Raw genomic sequence first — 18,547 nt, 5'->3', positions numbered from 1 at the left:
AGAAGGGTTATTTTACTATTAGCCTTATATGTAATAAATAATCAGAAACAAAAGTTGGCCAGTGACTGCATGCTACGAGAGAGGCGAAAAGATTCATAGTTACTGATCAGCAAAAGAAAACCAAAAACCATTTCTGAGTTCCATTGATCACTATATACCTTAATGACCTCAAAACTGAGGTTACAACGGCCAGAGTTGGCTTGTGGACAAAAATGAGGTAAAGGATGGGGGGAAGAACATGGAAAGAGGAAAAAAAAATATAACAAATGCAAAATCTAACCCCTATGAAAAGGAAGAAGCAGAATCTTGCCAAGGAAAATACAACTCGTAAGAATGCTTCCTCACATGCACCACCAGTAGGAAAAAAAAGAAGAGGGAATTGAGATACTTCCTACCAAAACTTGAAATGTTTATACAATAAACGAAAGAAAAGGAAGGAAAAAACCCCTATCTATCATCAGATAAACCCAAAGCAAAGTTTTCGCTATTCTGGGTGATATCTCAAATAAACTACTCTTCACCATCCCTTCTAAGGACCTCTCCAGGCCTTCTGTCAGTAATTCTGTTTCCATCATCACAGTTAGGAGTAGCATTATTTGCCACCAAGGAATCTTCTGCATTAACCCGGAATCGCCGCAGACCACCATCTGTATCATATCGTCTCACTCGCTGAACAATCTCATATTTGTTATTATGCTTTCTCCTGCCATCATCACTGCTGTCAAATTCACCTCCCCTGCTAGCGCTCCCCATATCATTAAATTTTCTGGATCGTATCCTCTCTCTGAACTGATCCTCTGAATCCAATCTCCGGATGGTTCGCACTGAATCAAATCTTTGATCTGAACGGAACATATTCACAGGTGATTTTCTTCCCCTGAAACTATCTAAACCACCATTTCGATCATCAAACCATCTGGGATTATGCTGTGTAAAGTGATTTCTTCTTGTAGGGATAAACCCCTCTTCAAAATCAGCTGGAATACGCTTCTGAAATGGCAACCTCACTCTATCCATCCTAGCATCAGTCCTAAAATCTGGAGACCTGCTACGAAGCCTTGAAGCCTCATTTCTGTCCCTAGTTAAATATGAAGGAGAGCGACTCCTGGATCTTGACCGAGATTTCTTGTGTGTGAAGGGGTAGCTAGGTTGTCCTCTGCATAAGGGGGAGATGCTTCTTTCTCTCCTAAGCATCCGTGGTGCATAACGATTAGAATATTCAATCTTGTCCTCTGGCATTGGCCTGTGGTATTCCCCTCTCAAGCCTCCTGTTGCAGCCCCTCTTGGAAATCTTCTAAACCCACTCCTGACTGGGCTACCATCTCTCACAGGCTGCGTTCCTGTATGCACACGGTATAAATCATCTCTGCTGGTAGGTGATCTCCTCCTCGTGACCCGTTCATATGAACTGTTCGAAGAAGGATTAACAAATCGCCTGCGGCCACGACTGTCAGATCCTGCAAACCCTGCTCCTTCAGAGGCTGCACGGTCTGAGGTTATTACGTATCTGTGGCTATCAAAACCACCTCTAGTTCTAGAAGGGCCAGAAGTGTAATTGCCACGATAAGTACAAAAATGGCGCCTTTCTGAGTCACAGTAGCCTGGTGCATCATTGACAAAGCGATGGCCTCCAGGACTTCTGCCACGTGTTGGAGGAACAGCCCTGTCCCTTCCCATGAATTTTTGGGAACCTGCATCCCTTTCATCTCGATGATATAAATTATAAAAACTGTTGGATCTGAAATATCAGGATAAGCACAAATCAGCAGCTAGAACAAAGTAATTTATGAAGAAAAAATCAGACATGTAAAACTGATAAAGAATCAATAATTCACCTGCTCCTAAGTGTACGATGCTTCCTAAATATGGCATTGGACTCCTCAATGCTCGACAGGAAATCTCTATCGGATGCCTTTGATCCAACCACCCCGGACAGGAAATCCTTGTCAATAGTGACATACGAAGTTCTTGTCTTTGGGCTAAGCAAGTCATCTCTCAGAGAATCTCCCAACCCACATTGTTCAATTTTTCTACTAACATAATCAGATCCCGAACTGGAACCTCTCTCAACCTTCATTTCCTTCTCATTATCCAAGACACAGAGTCTTTCTTCATCACATTCAGACCCATAGTCCACCTGCTCGACTTCACCATCCTCCCCATTTTCATCCCAGTAATACTGTGCATCAGATTCCCTCAACTCCCCATCCTCAAACGGAGAATCATAACCAGCCTGAAGTTCTAAACCGTTTATGCCAACTATGTGAACCTTATCAGCTTGATAAACATCTGATTCAAAGCTGTCATCTTCCAGATCTTCCATATTGACCTTAGCTGAGCCACTTGTAAAACCATTACCATGTGTTCCGCATGCATCTCCAGGAGTGACAGTAGAGTCTGCAGAAGACTTCTGCATCAATTCCTCAGACCCAGCTTGCACTGGAGAATGAGCTTCTGCTTTATTGGCAGCAGAAGCCTCATTGGTTCCATTGGCATCCACTTCCATCACGGGTTGGCCTTTCTCAGAAGACAAACAGGCACTTCTATTAGGCGAACACTGCCGTTCACCTGATTCTTCTTCTTGACCTCCAGATTCAACTCCAAGCCAAGCAGGTTCTATTGGTGGACAGTTTTCCAAGCTACTTGTATTTAACTTCCCATCTTCATGTGGGCAGGTTGCTATCTGAGAATTCTCTCCGTTATCATTTGAGATTGAAAGATCAATCTCACTAGGAACTCTCTCCAAGTTAGGTTGATGGTGAGGAGAAACATTACATGACTCAACCTGCAAACTTTCAGTACACAAAACTTTTATAACTTGTTCATCTGTTGAACACATTTCTGAACACTGCTTGAGAGTAAGGCTAGGAAGTGTATTGCACGATGGATGATCTAGGGATTTATCCCCATAAACAGCCTGACTTGAAGCTTCTGCATTGGCAACATCACAAATGGAGGGTTCCAGGGCATTACCAGTTGGAGACGGAAAACATTCTTCATGTTTTCCATCATGGAGGGAGCAAGCTTCAGATTCAGGTTCCTCTCTAATCGATTCACATGTCCCAAGAGACAAGCCTATCAAATCAACGGATGTATTATCCCCAAGTAAATCTGACAAAACCACTCTGTCAGGACGGTTTTGCTGTTCCAAGGCTTCAGGCTTAACCTCACAACTTTGTAAATCATTTTCACTGGAATCAAAGATCGAAGTATCACAAGTTTGCTCCCAGGTAACATTCAAGTCCAGATTCAACATTTCATCCCGTGACAATAGAGATCCTTCTCCTGTTCCGCTATCCTTGGTACCAGCAGATGCATGCAAAACTGTAACTTCACTATTTTGAAAGGCATCTGGTCTATCTTCATCAGCCATATCTTTTGGGGATGCAACAGTTTCTTTGAACGGAACTGCAGAAGAAGATGAGCCCACTCCTTCTCGTGTTGATTCTTCCAATATTGAACTTTCTTCACGAGCAGCATCATTAATCATACCATTGTTGCAAGCAACAGCTGCGAGTATCTCAATGCCTGAGAAGTCATCACTGTAATCAAACTTATCATGGACCTCTGATGTCTTCAAATTGAGCTTACTTGGCACAGCAGCATCAGTTGCTCTACGTCGTCGTTTCCCACTTGAATTAAGTTCAACCACTTCAAAGCATGGAGATGTGGTACAAGAAGGTTGTGGGGGACCCTGGGCTGTATGTCTTCGTTTTTTAATGGGTACATGCTCTTTTTTCTCATTTTTTCCACTGAAGCGGCGGCCAAGAACAGCCACACCATGCTGCCATGTAGAGAACCAATGTTAAAAACCCTCACACAGCATGGAGGCACATCAATCAAGAACAATTAGATACAAGTGCAAACAAAGTAGTGTAATATTTACCTTCTCATTATCTGAAACCGTCATGTCATCCATATTTCTGGTACTCTCATCTGATAGCTTTGCCTTCCCATTAAAGCTTCTAACAACTGGCTTACGCCTTGACGTACTCCTGTGGCCTTTTGTAAATGTCTTCCAAGTCAAATCAGGATCTATAAAATTCGTAAGTTCTAGACCTGCTGCACTCATCATGCTTGCAGATCCTATGATTTCTAGGCCATCAACTGATGATCCACCACCCAAATTCTTGCAGGACGCCGTGGCTCCTTGCTTCCTACTGGTCACAGGAGTGGAAGAGGATTTAGCCTGTAAAAAAATACAAATCATCAGCCATATACATACTGGTATGATACGAATATCATACACACCCTACCAAATTCCAAAAAGCAAGCCACATTAAACACCAATTTATAATGACAAGTCCCTGCTTATCATTACTGGTGTTCTTGCATTATCACCATCTAACAATCAACACATTAGTTTTAAATATGGATGTGGAAACATTAGAAAATCCCAGAACTTACTCTGATTCCCCCAATCTTGACAGAAAGAATTTCCTTCTGATAATCACTGAAAGATCTAAACCTCTAATATGTTTCTGCCCTTCTTACCTGCAAAACAAGGAAAACAACATCAGCAACTCAAATCAATACGGATTTCAGCAAGAACAGAACAGCTATTTCAACACACTGCCATGTAGTTCAAAGCTGATAACGAGACCTTCAGGCAGATCGTGTTAAACAGTTTTGAAGGATTGCAAAGACTCCCTCAGCTCAGATTCTATATAGCTTTGCTGCAGGTCTTCTTTGTATGTAATAAGATAATCAAGTAGAAGAAGTCACACATAACAGGACATGAGACAGTAGTATTTCATCCTTAATGTATCTAAAACATGTGACAACAAAACAAGACAGTAAATCTACTTGCTAGAAACACTAATCAACTTGTGCCTGGTCCAAATAGCATCCAAAAAATGAAGAACCCATCTTCTAATCTCAACCAAAAACAACAGTGCTCACTTCTTCAGATCCTGTTGTTTGTCAGATTTAGACAAATACCTACCCTACAAGAACAAACCCATATATCCTTCGCTCCTTCCAAAGCTGGATAACACTGGGATTGATTGATTTGCGAAAAACAAGGAGATTGGACAGATCCAATAACATAGAAAACAAGAGATAAGAAATCAACACGGACAGAAGAGCCCATCATCAGTAGCTCTAGAAAACACACATCACAACAACAAAAAATCTCACTTTCGCCGGCAGATTCCAAAATCCAGCAAAAAATATCAACTTTCGCCAGCAGATTCAAAAAATCCAGCGAGTTTACGCAATCATTCCAGGACATACAAAACATCAATTCTTGCTCATATCACTCCATAAATCACTGCAACAACAAAACAAACCCTAATTTAAGAACCCTTCTTTCCCGCAATCTTGCACTCTATACAGTAGATCTGCCTTCCGCACCTCCTGATCTAATCTCCTCTTTACTCAAATCCGTCACGAGCAAGACCAAAACCAGAGAAATTAATCTCCAGTAATAAAACAAGCAAATCGTATAAATTAATCAAAATAATACCTTTTTTTTCGTTTTATAAATAATCCTTTTCTTTTCCTTTAATAATCATCAAAATCTCCGCCGCCTCCTACAACTCCTCAATTTTCTCGAAGCAAATGATAAATATAGTGATAGTAATATCCTGGTTGTCTCCTCCGATCAGCAAAATCTTCAAAGAGATTCCATTCTTCTTCTTCTTCTTCTTCTTCTTTAAGGGTCTTCAGTGAACATGGAATATAAGCCAATGCCGGAATCCGATCGACGACGGGTATTCAATCTCCGGCGAATGAAGAAATTTCGGGTATTTTCTGAGAAGGAAGCCAAATTTTCTTGGCTTTAAGAACAACTTTAGATGAACGCCACGAAAGCCCTATCTGTCTCTACCCCATTTTATTCTCAACTGTATACCCAAACTGCCCTTGATTATTTTCGTGAAATGACTGTAATGCCCTCCTTCATTGGGAGCCATGGAATGCAGGGGAGGCTGGAGGCTTTTTTCCTTTTTGTGTTTGTATGGTTGGGATTTTGAGAATTTTTTTGTTGTTTATTAAGCTAATAATTTAATTTTATATTTTAAAAATATTTTAGAAAAAAATTAAAATATTTTATTTTCTATTATTTTAAATTAATAATTTTTTATATTTTTAAATTATTTTAATATGCTGATATTAAAAATAATTTTTAAAAAATAACCGTAAAAATATTATAAACACTTTTTAAGTGATAGGTTTTGTATTCTATTTTAAATAGGATTTACTTCATAAATTTTTGTGTCCAAGATTAAATTTATTTATTTATAAATTTAAGTATTAAGATCTAAATTATGTTCATAACTTTTTTTCAGTTGAAAAATAATTTTGTAAAATTTTAATTTTTTATTTTAAATTAATTAATTTTTATTAATATGAAAAATAATTTTTAAAAGATAAAAAATATATATTATTTTAATATATTTATAAATAAAAAATAAAAACAGTCATTATAACGTTATCAAACCATCTATCGGTACTTTTAAAATTAAAAATAATTTTTAAAAAAAAATATCTAAAACTAGAAACAGAAAGGTTGTGTCAAACTGTCTTCCATGCTTGATGATGATGTACAGGCAGAGTAATTACTGCAAAAAGTCAAGAGTCAAAATAGTGAGGGAGGGGACAAAGGAGCAATTTTGACTTTGGGTGAGGGTGACGGGCACGGCATCTTCCAGTTTCTTTCTTTATTTGCGAAATTTCCTACTTCGCCCGATTCTTATCGAATATTCGTCTTAGATTTTTGTTTAAACAAATCAACGGTGATCGATGGGACATCAAGCCCAGTCACGGCCCATCATCTCAAGTTCAATTTGAAAGATCAAAGCCAACAATATAAAGGATCCGAACAAAAAATATTAACAATTACTATTGTGGTAAAGCTACAAATATTTTTTATTTAGAAATATATTAAAATAAAATTTTTTTAATTTTTAAAATAAATATATTAAAATAATCTAAAATTATTAAAAAAAATTAAAATTTAAAATAATGCAGTTTTAACCACGTTCCTAAACAGATACAGCTAAATGAATTAGTTCAAAAAATTTAAGATTTTGAATATAATTTGGGTTAATTTTTTTAGCTGAATTAGATAAGATACTAACTTAGTTAAACTTATTTGATTAACAATTATAATTGTTATTAAATACAGCTATATAGATTAGTTCGAAAATTTTAAGATCTTGAATATGATTTGGGTTAATTTTTTTTAGTTGAATTAGATAAGTCAAACTTATTTAACTAACTCGATGAAGATTTTATTAATTTAATATCTTATAAAAAAATACAATAATTTTAGTAAAAGTATTTTACTTGGACTGATCTAATGATTTATGATTTCATCGAAAGAGCTAAAGTTAACTTCTTGTTAATGAATCATTTAATTTATTTAATTTAAGTATTTTGTTAAGTGGATTTTAAACAAGTCTAATTACTATTTAGAATGATTCATTAACAAGAACTGTAGACGGATTCAAGTTTTTCAAAACCTACAAGTGACATAAAACACACACGACAAGTCGTGCACTTGCATTGCTGGGAAGGAAAATGTTAATTAAAACATCAATTTAAAGTACCAACTACATGTCATCAATCTTAATAATCTCTTCCATCCAGGAAATTTCCTCACAATAAAGGACGAAGAGAAAATTAAAATTATTATTATTTCTGTTGTTGTTGGGCCAGTAATAAGATGCATTATCAATCATCCCAGCAACATCAAATTCAAACGAGGCTCCATTGTCTGAGCAATTTCTCTCCTTTTTAAAATAAATAAATAAATAAAGATTTCAATTAAAATCCATGCCTAACACATGTTGATAATTTTATTGATCATCACTATAATGTTGCCATACCAAACATGTAATTATATATAGAATAAAACATGAATGAATTATGAAACTCTTTTTTAAAAAAATATATATCTAATAACTTTCAATAAATAAAACAATGTTTTCCCATAATGACTAATGTGTAACTTAAGAGTTTTTTAAAAATAATAATGCTACTTGGCAAAAACTTTATAAATTTGATGTATTTGTGATGAAATAGCTAATATTTTATCGATAATACATGCTCCACGATGATGCTATAATGTTATTACAATCCACAATATAAATAAATATAAATATTATTATGGTATCTGAATTGAATTTAAAATCTAATTTCAATTAAATTTTATAAAAAAATAAAAGAAAGACTATCTGAATTGAATTTAAAATCTAATTTGAATTAAATTTTATAAAAAATAAAAGAAAGACATCCAATAAAATATGGTAAAAAATAAAGTTGAACTGTAATTTTGTTATTTGATCAAAACTCATTAATTATTTAAAAAAAAAAAACAACATTAGTAAAAAAAAAATTAATTTTTTTTTATCCGGTTGATACGTGATGTAAGAAGAAAGGAAAAGCAGAAGAAGGGAAGAGGGAAGAGGGAAGAGGGAAGGAAGAAGACAGAAAAGGAAAGTTCTTTGCGTCACCAAACAGCAATTTGCCTTCTTCATTGATTCGATACCTTCCTTTCTTCGTTTTTTTTTTTTTTTTTAATTTTCCAATATATTTTCTTTCCAAATGGGACCCGCGCACGTTAAGACTTTTATTCCACGCCAAGAACCCCACCATAATTGAAAAGGTCAAGGTTCCTCTCCCTTCTTCTCCAACAAATTCAATCGCACCTGATCCTTCCACGTCATCGATGGACTGCCTTGATTGCTATATCACCATCACACGGCCAAGATCGACCCATTTTTCTTCTTTGGCACTCCAATCCAACCTACTCCTCTCCACATCGTATCTCCCCCTTTCAGCATTCTGTCCAGACAAAACCCTTCTGCTTCGTCAACATAGATCGAGGATCATGTCCTTGATGGGTAGCATCTTCTCCATCGCTGCCAATCTGGCTGACTTATTTTGATCTTTTGATACCACAGTACTTTCTGTTTGTGTTTTTTTATCAAATTAAAAAAAAATTATTTAGTTAGTAAAATAATTATATAATTGCATTTTAAATATTAATTTTATAGAAATTAAAATAATATGTTTTTCATCTATAAAAATCTATTTTTTTATTTATTTTACATATAAAAATCTATCTCGTAATAATTTTAATCAAATATTTATTTTTAAAAAATTAACTTTAAAAAATAACAAATAAAAATGTTTTTCCAAAATTTATTTTTTTAAATTATAACCGCATAAATTATCACACTGTCAAATACATATTAGATTTAAGAAATCTAACCCAAGTTTTAAATTTAACTAAAAAAACATTAACATGTATTAAAAATTCTAATGATTTTACTTAGTTTTGAGTAATTTGAATAATCTTACCAAAATCAATTGGACTAAATTAAAAATAATATAATATATTTTTTGTTAAAATAAATAACCCAATTTAATTTAAATTGACTGGACGATATAATGATTCTTTATTTACTCGGTAAATTTTAGGAGTAGGTCCGACAACTGCAGATTCAAGAAGGAACAAGTTGAGGTGGGTTTTATTTGCTCACAGACACCTTTAAATTAAAAGCAATGCTACACATCCAGACGGATACTGTAATATTTGGTTTTCTTTTATATTAGCATATTAATTAAAAAAAAGTTGTAGAATAACATTTTTTTTTAAAAAAAAGGTGAAATAACATATTTTTATATTGTTGTGTTTCGAAAACATGATTTTTACTAACTATTGCTATTGTTAAGTACGAAAAGATAATTCAAACGTAAATTTTTTTTAAAAAGATGGACTTACATACTATCCTTTTTATTTATTAAAGGGTTTGTTTGAGAGTGTGGTAAAATTTACGTTTCAAACTATTTTTTATTTGAAAATATATTAAAATAATGTTGTTTTTAATTTTTTAAAATTTATTTTTGATATCGGTACATCAAAACGATCTAAAAATATTAAAAATTTAATTTTAAATAATTTATTTTTTCAAAATTTAGGCAAACTGAGTTTTGACCGCAATATCAAATATCCTTTAATTGTGTTTAAGAAAACCACAATAAATTTTCTAAAATATCATGTTATGAAATGTTAGCTATTAAAATAATTATTTTTTTATGAATGGTTCTATTTGTTATAATTTTTTTTATTAATGTTCTAGATTTCTCATGGTGTGTGATAGCATTAGAACAACTTGACTTCAGATCCATCTTGTTGATACAACAGGTGGCTGGATTAAACTCGCTTTCATTGCAAGTTTTGATAAATTTATTTGAGTATAAATTGGATAAAAGCCAACAACTTCCACCAAACTCCATCTAAATAATCTAAACAACAATTAATTGATGTTGCCTTAATATTAATTAAAATATTATTTTTCAATTTAATCACTTATTATTTTTAATTGTGACATCAATTAAAATTATGTTTCTCAATCATGATGTCAATTAGTTATAGCACAATATTTAATACATGTCATGATTCTAAATCATTTAAAGTAAAAATATACTATTTTCTTAAAAAAAAATAAAAATTGCCGTGTTAATTCATTTATTTTTTAAAATTTATATGCTAATTGCCCGAAATTATCGGTAATATTTTCATGTTGACTGCTGTGGTGAATGCTCTTTGGGCTAGTCCAATGGTGAGAAAGATGCCACCCTTCCCAAAATCTAGTGGTGGGGATGTTAAGACTCCATGAGTACTGTAGCACGCTTTTTAAGAGAGGATGGTGGGGGAATGTTATCGTGTCCCACCTACTCCTTAGCACATAGGGTTTGACCAGACAAAATCGTTATGCTTGTTGAAGATGATGATGATGGCCTTTGGTGACATCTTCTCAAGCTTATCCCTTCGTTCTGCCCATTTTGTTAGCCATCCAGACTGTTCCATCCATGTTTTTTTTTCTTTCTTTCCTTTTCGAAGTAGGTGCTTGGGATTTTTACAACTAACTTGAAAATATTTCACCAAATTCATAAATTTTCTCGACATTTTAGGTCAGATATCACAAATACTCGGATATTATAATGTCCAATCCAAAACTTTGAAAAAATCCATGTGCTTTCCAGCATTGGATGCAGGGTTTCCAAATTAGCTGTAAAAATAGCAAGCACTCATTTGCAAGAGACCAGTTGAATTCGGATTCGACCACAAGAACAAGAAAAGAAACCCTTGGTGGGGATATTAACACTCCTATGAGTGTTAATGGTGCTAGAGATGGGTGAGGGAGATATGCGGCACACTAGGAAAATAACGAGGACAATCGGCCGATGCGATTGCCGGGATCTAAACCTTTGTTGTCCATCACATGCCTTTGAACCATACAGCATGTGATGAGCTTCAACTGTCCTGATCTGGGCAGAAATGTAGACGTGAATGCCCTAGGATTCCTCCAGCACAGTATTCTAACATTTGACCCTCTCCACAAGAATGCTGCTATTAACAATTGATAGAGTGCTAAGAACTCTAGCAAAAATGATGAAACAATAATCCATCCAGTTGACATATCTACACCTCATGTGCATTACAGATCCAAGTTGCACACATCTAGTAGCATACACACACCCGGTCCATGTGTGTCAGTCGCAACCTAAACTAGCACTTCACCATGTTATAAGTCAAAGCAAGTTGACAATTCTAAAGAAATTTAATAAGATGGCTAATCTACTTGCAGAGGATACACAAATGATATTTGAAGTCCAATTCTTCAACTTCTTCTGCTCTCTGATTGAGATGGAAACAGGTCACACAGGAAACCAAATCTTAAGGTTATATGGGAGATCTGTCTATACCACCACCTAAAGCATATTTTTCCCCTTTCTCAAATCTCTTTAATATATGGTAAGAATATATGACAAGATGACCTAGCTTTAACAACTCAATATAATTGATATGACACATTGCTTTAGACAATCTAATAATAAAAATCACTGAAACAAGGAAGAAAGGGATGCCATGACAAAATTTACCATGGGTAAATGCTCTCCCAAATGAGACCATTTGAACGTCTGACGGGGACAATACTTAATAAGATTTTGCAAAAATTGCAACTTCTTCTGCTGGGCTGCCAGTCATCAAGCATGTTTTGGTCCCTTGAGGCTGTTCAAAGGGGAAACACCGAATTGTTGCCCCTGTTTCTTCTTTTACTCTTTTTTCATCCGCATCACTACAGTCAACAATTACAACATAATATTAGACATGCATGCAAGTCTGCCAGTATGATACTTATGCACTGTGCTTCTTTATCCACTACTAACAAAAGGATAACAAAATAATACCTAGCTGACCAAGGACCCCTAGCCCATTTACCAAGGGTTATTGCTGCTTTGAGTTCATCATATGAGCTCACGTCCACAATGTTACTGCAAGAGAACGTCGGAATAATATCAGATGGTTTTGTCGAGTACAGGAATCTGATGGACTTCAAAAACAGTTGGCTTTCAATATTGGAATCAGTACACAACAACACAAGAAAAAAAGCCCAATTGACTTGAACTCATGTGAGTGACACTATCAGAATTGCACAATGATAAAATGCAATTCATCACTTCCTATTAATCATGCTGGCATTCTTTTTCTTTCTGACAGGATGGTCTGTCTTGACGATTATGCATCACATGTTTGAAAATGTCAACTTATTTTCACATTATTTGACAACCTGTTTTCTCATCAGAAGTCCTATGGGTGCCATCACTGCCTTGATATCAAAGCAAAGTCCATAAAGAAAAGGACATGAACAGTGAGCAAGGCATTAATATTAGCATTTTTTATTGTGGTGGGGGTGCCAGGTTCAATGTTTATAAGCAAATTCTGTCACCAAGAGATAACTTGCATGTAAGTAATTGTGCAATAATGTCATAAGATTATGCTATAATTCTGAAAAGTAATAATAGATGACTACGTTGAAAAGCAGAGCTCACACATAATTAATAACAAAGCCTCCACTGCACATAAATGTTAGAGCAAGAGAATGCACCTATCCCGAAATGATGTTGCCATTCCCAGAAGAGATGACTGGATCTCATCCAACTTGTCCTTGACATAAGCTTCTAAAATTGAAGGCTCCATGGATATTCCAAACACTTTTCCTTGCTTTCCAGGAACGTCTCTCCTAGATATGACCACACTTGCACTTGAAACATCTCGAGGACCAATTTCAATCCTCAGAGGGACTCCCTATTAGAACCAAGGTATTATATAGAATTACATGAAAAGATAAGGGTGCTGTTCCACACATTTCAAAGGGTCTCTTTTTATGATCAAAGATGTTTGAAACTATTTTTCTTATAAAACAAATGAGGATCAGGTCCAACATATTGCACAAGTCATACAATGGCATGCGTCTGTCATCAGGCACAAGAAGACATGGCCAATTCAGATTCTTTTTGACAGATTACCATAAGCTTTAATGATTGAGACTCATTTGGTTACCTTTCATGCAAGTCATGATTAATTATGGGTATAAATCATTAATTACAGATCACTTTTCTTCTTTTGTTCATCTACTTAAATAAAAAATAAGGACAGACCTTCATCTCCCAGAAATTGAACTTCCATCCCGGGGTTCTCTGATCTGTGTCATCGAGCTTAACTTTGATACCAGCAGATTGCAAGACTTTTTTTACAGAAGATGCTGCATTGAGTACTCCAGTTTTTTCATCCTCTTTTTTCCAGATTGGCACAATCACCACCTGGAAGGATGCAGCGGAGATATGAAGAATAAATTGAAATGATAGTATAAATCAGAAAACAAGTTGTCTGTTATATATTTAATGAGAAAATGGCAACTCGGAAACTCAAACTTTACTTTCATACAGGCACTCATCAGAAGACTGAAACCAAATAATTATGCATAGATTGTCCAGATGAAAGATTTTTCTCCAATAGACAAAAGATTGTTTGTCTAAGTACCTGAACACAGCAACCACACCCCTGGGTTGTGCTGATATATTACAACCACAAAAGAGAGCAACAACAAACTTAACAGAATGAGACATCTCTACCTCTTAGATCAAGTACATAAAATTGAAAGATTCCTGACAAGTACCAGAGTACCTTTGATTCGAATGCATATAAATTGACAACAACAATAACAAAAACATACACAATAACTTAAGAAATCAATAATAGTAATACACAATTACCTGTATTGGTGCAATTTTCGGGGGTAGCATTAGACCAGAATCATCTCCATGGGTCATAATAATACCACCAATAAAGCGGGTGCTGACAGCCCATGATGTCTGCCACACATGTTGCCTCTCTCCATTTTCATCCATAAACTGTAAAGGGACATAATTTCAGTTAAGATAGTGGAGATAATTACCTGGAGGCTTAAAAAGAAAACATGAAAAAATATTGAAGAAAAAAATGAAATAGCCAATAACAAAGAACTGAAAATCAACAAATTCCAGTATTCAATAATATCTAAAGATAGAACAGCAGGACAAAGCTGTCTAGACAGTCACCCAAAAAAAATGAACTACACTTTAGTTGGTTAAACAAAGGAAAACTCCCAACCACTCAACCATGCATCCAAATGCAGATAGTCAAAGAATAAGCAGGAGTGCAGGGCATTAGATTTATTGGTAGCAAGGTGAGCATAAAAGAGTGACCAACCTTTAGTGATGTTTATGTATACTTCTTGAAGACAGTTGGCATAGCAGGTAAACAACCTAAACAATCACACCTATGTTAAGAGTGCAAAATGCTGGACCATATGAGGTGATCATTGTTGTGCTGCCCCTGAGTTTAGCTAAGACACTTGCCAGAGATGCTCATAAAGTCTAAAACTCGGAAATCACCAACTGCCCACTTCATATAGGAGCATGCAATGGATGGTATATTTTAATGTGTGACAGAATAAGCATGGATGCATGCAAAAGTCTAAATAAAATCTTGAGTTTGCAACATTTGTTTATCCCCTTTCACATAGTTGTGCTTTGACAAAAAGCATTGCATGTGATGGTCATTGTAAGCCACCAGGGGAATCTATTTTCAGTAGATTCATTCACAGAAATTAGCTGATAATTCACTAAAAAGGATTCAATGAAAGATTTCCAATATTAAACTGTTGGGTTTTCTATGTATTCACGCGGTATCTTGTAAGAAATGGAGCAACAAAACACTCAGCTGGTAGCAACTCGCAGAAAGTCTCTGAAATAATCTTATCTATTAACTTCTGAGTAAAATACCTGTGTTCCAAAAGCCCGAGAAAAGTTTTGCCCGAGGTTGTGGCTAGTTCCAGCTTGTAATGCTTTCCGATCACCCATCATAGCCTCTATTGTATATGTCCTATCAGCACCAGCAAAAGTTTCTGCTTTTGATTTTCTACCTGCAATAACAGGTATTGCAGCTTGCTCATAAGCAAATTTTGTATAGACATCAATCATCTGCAATGCCTGCAATTCAGCAGCGAAAACCCATTTAACACAAATGTCAGTGTGAATAAGATGTGAGGAATCCTACAGTTCTATAAGATGCAAACCTCATTTTCTGCCTCCTCTGGATTTGCATGAGCTGTGTGACCCTCCTGCCACAGAAATTCAAGAGTCCTCACAAACGGCTTTGTGCGCATCTCCCATCTTGTGACATTTGCCCACTGAAACGGGAAAAAAATACTAAGAGGAAGAAATGAAAAAAAGAAAAGAAAAAAAGAGGAACAGTTGTACATAACAAACCCTCCATGACTGGAAACTATTTGCAATGGGTAACCGAACTTTTACCTGGTTTACCATGAGAGGAAGATCACGGTAACTATGAATCCACTGAGTAAACATGTGATTCACTATGGTTTCACTAGTGGGTCGAACCTGCCACAACCTCAACAAGTACAACAATCAAAGCCAAAACTCAGGTCATGTTTTTTTCATGAAAATGAAGCAACATAAATTTTTCATCTACCATTAATTTTCCACGACTAAACAAAATCAAATGTTACCACAAGTTTTTCTTCAAGTTCCTTTCCTCCCCCAATAGTTACAAGAGCCAATTCTGGACTGAACCCCTCAACATGACTAGCTTCTTTCTCAATAAAGGAGAATGGTATAAACTGCAGCACACATTACCGTTATAAGTATTAAGGACAAACTGAAACAAAAACCCCATCCACAGAAAACACATACAGTTGCAATTGTAAAAACAAACCATGCTACTACAGCACATCTTGGATTTGTCACATTAAAACATCGTACACAAACTCTTTTGTATGCAAAACAAACCGAATTAATCACATAATTCAAATTCAACATCATTCACAAACAAACTCAAATGATACAATACTCGGCTCAAAATGTCCATGACCACAAAATATATGCTTTTAAGAGTTGATTTTAAAAATTCATATTAAAGCATACTGCTTTGCTGCATTTCTAATGAAACAAAAAATACAAATGGATCCTGATATTCATTATCATGATAACTTGTTTATATTACCTTGATCATTTTGTGTCATAAAACCTCAACATTAACCTAAACATGTTCAAAAGGTGGACAAATCTAACTACAGTACTTCATTAACTCAAAGTGACCTAAACAAAGCAAACCCACATATCATAACATTCCACTCAGCTCAATCACAGCCCTACATTTGTAGCATTCAGCAGTCCAATAAAGAGAAAAAGCTCCCACAAAACAAACCTGAGGAAAGTACATGTTACTATGTCCAGTCTCCTTAAACTTCACATTCAAATAATCCTGTACACTCAAAAGAAACACAAAAAGCTCAGAAATTCCATCATCCAATTGAAAAAAAAAGCTCAAAACTTTCCTCCTTCAATCAAAAAGTTTGAATTTCAAAGGACCTGAATGGCTTCCCAGATGGCATAACCGTAGGGACGAATGACCATGGTGCCACGAACTGGACCATAATCAGCAAGTTCAGCGTTAGCAATGATGTCAAGAAACCAAGCATTGAAGTCTTGAGACCGAGGAGTGATTACTTTTTGGTCTTGGTTAGTTTGTTTCTTGGGGTTTTCGGTTGTGGATGCTGATGTGGTTTGGGAGGAGAAGGCCGTGGTTAGTGGTGGAGGGAAGGAGAGTTTGTGGTGGTGGTGGTGAGGACGGCGGAGTAAAGGAGGAGGGCGGCGGAGGTAGGGAGAGGAGAATAGGGAGGTTAGTGAGGGGAGTCGAAGAGATGATACCATTTGTGTGGGTTCTTCGGGGGGTTTTGGAGTGTGGTTTTGGAGATTTTGTCATCGAAGGAGATGAGGTTTTTTGTTTCTTCATTTTTTGGATGCAGTGTACATTTTAGTCCCTGTAGTCTACAAAACAACTCTTATAGATCCTGAAAGTAAAGAACTTGGCAGTTGCAGGCATGGCCTCAGGAGTATGAGACTGTCAAGTCCAAATCACACTATTTTACAACATTCCATGATCTATTTTCGTGTTATTCCGTAATCATCCTCCCAAAAAAAGCAATGCAAATCATTGTCCATGGTCTCAGATAGACAAAGCTCGCCTCAAAATATGTCGAAGGAGAAACTTTCTGGGCCAAAAGTTATCAGTGTTCAAGGCATTCATTCTACTCAATCATGCCACTTCACTCCCTTAACTCTTTACGTGAGTTCGGAGATTTACTTGTCCATTTTCAACACCCCTCCAATGTAAATATGATCGAGTCCTTCAGGCTGGTTTTCTCGGTTGTCGGCTTGAAATGTGTGAGGATGGGCTCCATGGAGGTGCCTCTCTTTTTTCAGCTTGGTTTTCTCTTGCACCGGCCTGGTGGCTCGGGTATTGACCTTGTATTCTGATTTTGGGCTTGGCCCTTCAACGAAACCATTTTTCATTTTTCTCCCCCAAGAAACTTGGGATCCCATCCTGCCTAAACTAGAAGTTAATAAAAAAAAAAAGAGGAATACTCAACATTTTTGTATTGAATGTGAGGATTGGTTTCAACGGTTCGGTTCGGATAAAAAAATTTAATTAAATGGGATTTTAAAAAAAATAAATCAGATGAAATCAAATTAAAAACTAAATTCGTTCATTTTGCTTGTTCGTTCATTTTCTATGTTTCATGGTTGGTCTTTCAATAATTGAGAGAGAGAGAGAGAATAAAATTGAGAAATGAGTTCATGTTCTTTCTCCTAGAAATAGATTTCAATTGATTTACTTTCACTATTATGTCAAAACCATCAATGCCAACAAGAGCCGGATGACTCTCCTCCATGTTATGCCATTAAATGAAAAGGGATGTAGAGAAGATAAGAACTCCTCTCTCCTTTATGAAGTTCAAATAAAATTTAAATGTTAGGAGAAAAACAAAATATTTTAAATTTAAATGTTTAAATACATTAATCTCATATTTAAATAACATAGATTTTTTTAAAAAAATAAGGTCGATCAACCCAAGACCCAATAAAGACCAGATTTTATTTTTTAAAATTATTAAAATAACTTTGTTTTAATTTTAAAAAAAAATAATATTATATTTGATTCACCTGAACTACCCAACTCGTAAATCGTAGTCTTAACCGTGTTTAATAACTCTATCACTAACCTATACTCTAATTTACTTCACATTTAACACAATTGGTTGAGGTAATTGAATTAGATATCAATCACTTCTTCCTAACAATGAGTGTCATTTATGTTCTTCCTTTTCCTCCCCAACTATTTTCA

The 18,547-nt window shown here is 35.4% G+C and overlaps 2 protein-coding genes across 4 annotated transcripts; both read right to left on the bottom strand.

Annotated features, from left to right (window-relative positions):
- Nucleotides 1-115: 115 nt before the first annotated feature.
- LOC18106517 (uncharacterized) lies at nucleotides 116-5,830 on the bottom strand. Of its 3 annotated transcripts, none has more exons than XM_024589219.2 (5): nucleotides 4,604-5,830; nucleotides 4,408-4,494; nucleotides 3,887-4,189; nucleotides 1,836-3,784; nucleotides 116-1,738 (listed from the first exon to the last, which is right to left on the bottom strand). In XM_024589219.2, the coding sequence occupies exons 3-5, from the start codon at nucleotides 4,073-4,075 to the stop codon at nucleotides 511-513; spliced, it is 3,366 nt and encodes a 1,121-aa protein (XP_024444987.1). In that variant the 5' UTR covers nucleotides 4,076-4,189; nucleotides 4,408-4,494; nucleotides 4,604-5,830; the 3' UTR covers nucleotides 116-510. The 3 variants fall into 3 exon arrangements, with proteins under 3 accessions (XP_024444987.1, XP_052304223.1, XP_006372447.1); XM_052448263.1 differs by having other exon boundaries at nucleotides 5,140-5,830; XM_006372385.3 differs by having other exon boundaries at nucleotides 5,468-5,830.
- Nucleotides 5,831-11,794: 5,964 nt separating this feature from the next.
- On the bottom strand, nucleotides 11,795-17,123 carry LOC18106518 (proline--tRNA ligase, chloroplastic/mitochondrial). Its single transcript, XM_006372386.3, has 11 exons — nucleotides 16,732-17,123; nucleotides 16,568-16,624; nucleotides 15,870-15,980; nucleotides 15,655-15,741; nucleotides 15,417-15,530; nucleotides 15,124-15,330; nucleotides 14,074-14,211; nucleotides 13,459-13,620; nucleotides 12,906-13,105; nucleotides 12,208-12,291; nucleotides 11,795-12,095 (listed from the first exon to the last, which is right to left on the bottom strand). The coding sequence occupies exons 1-11, from the start codon at nucleotides 17,071-17,073 to the stop codon at nucleotides 11,954-11,956; spliced, it is 1,644 nt and encodes a 547-aa protein (XP_006372448.1). The 5' UTR covers nucleotides 17,074-17,123; the 3' UTR covers nucleotides 11,795-11,953.
- Between the last annotated feature and the right edge of the window lie 1,424 nt (nucleotides 17,124-18,547).

The sequence above is a fragment of the Populus trichocarpa genome, chromosome 17 (assembly GCF_000002775.5).
Source record: "Populus trichocarpa isolate Nisqually-1 chromosome 17, P.trichocarpa_v4.1, whole genome shotgun sequence".
Classification (NCBI taxonomy): Eukaryota; Viridiplantae; Streptophyta; class Magnoliopsida; order Malpighiales; family Salicaceae; genus Populus; species Populus trichocarpa.
This window is presented reverse-complemented; position numbering and strand designations above follow the sequence as displayed.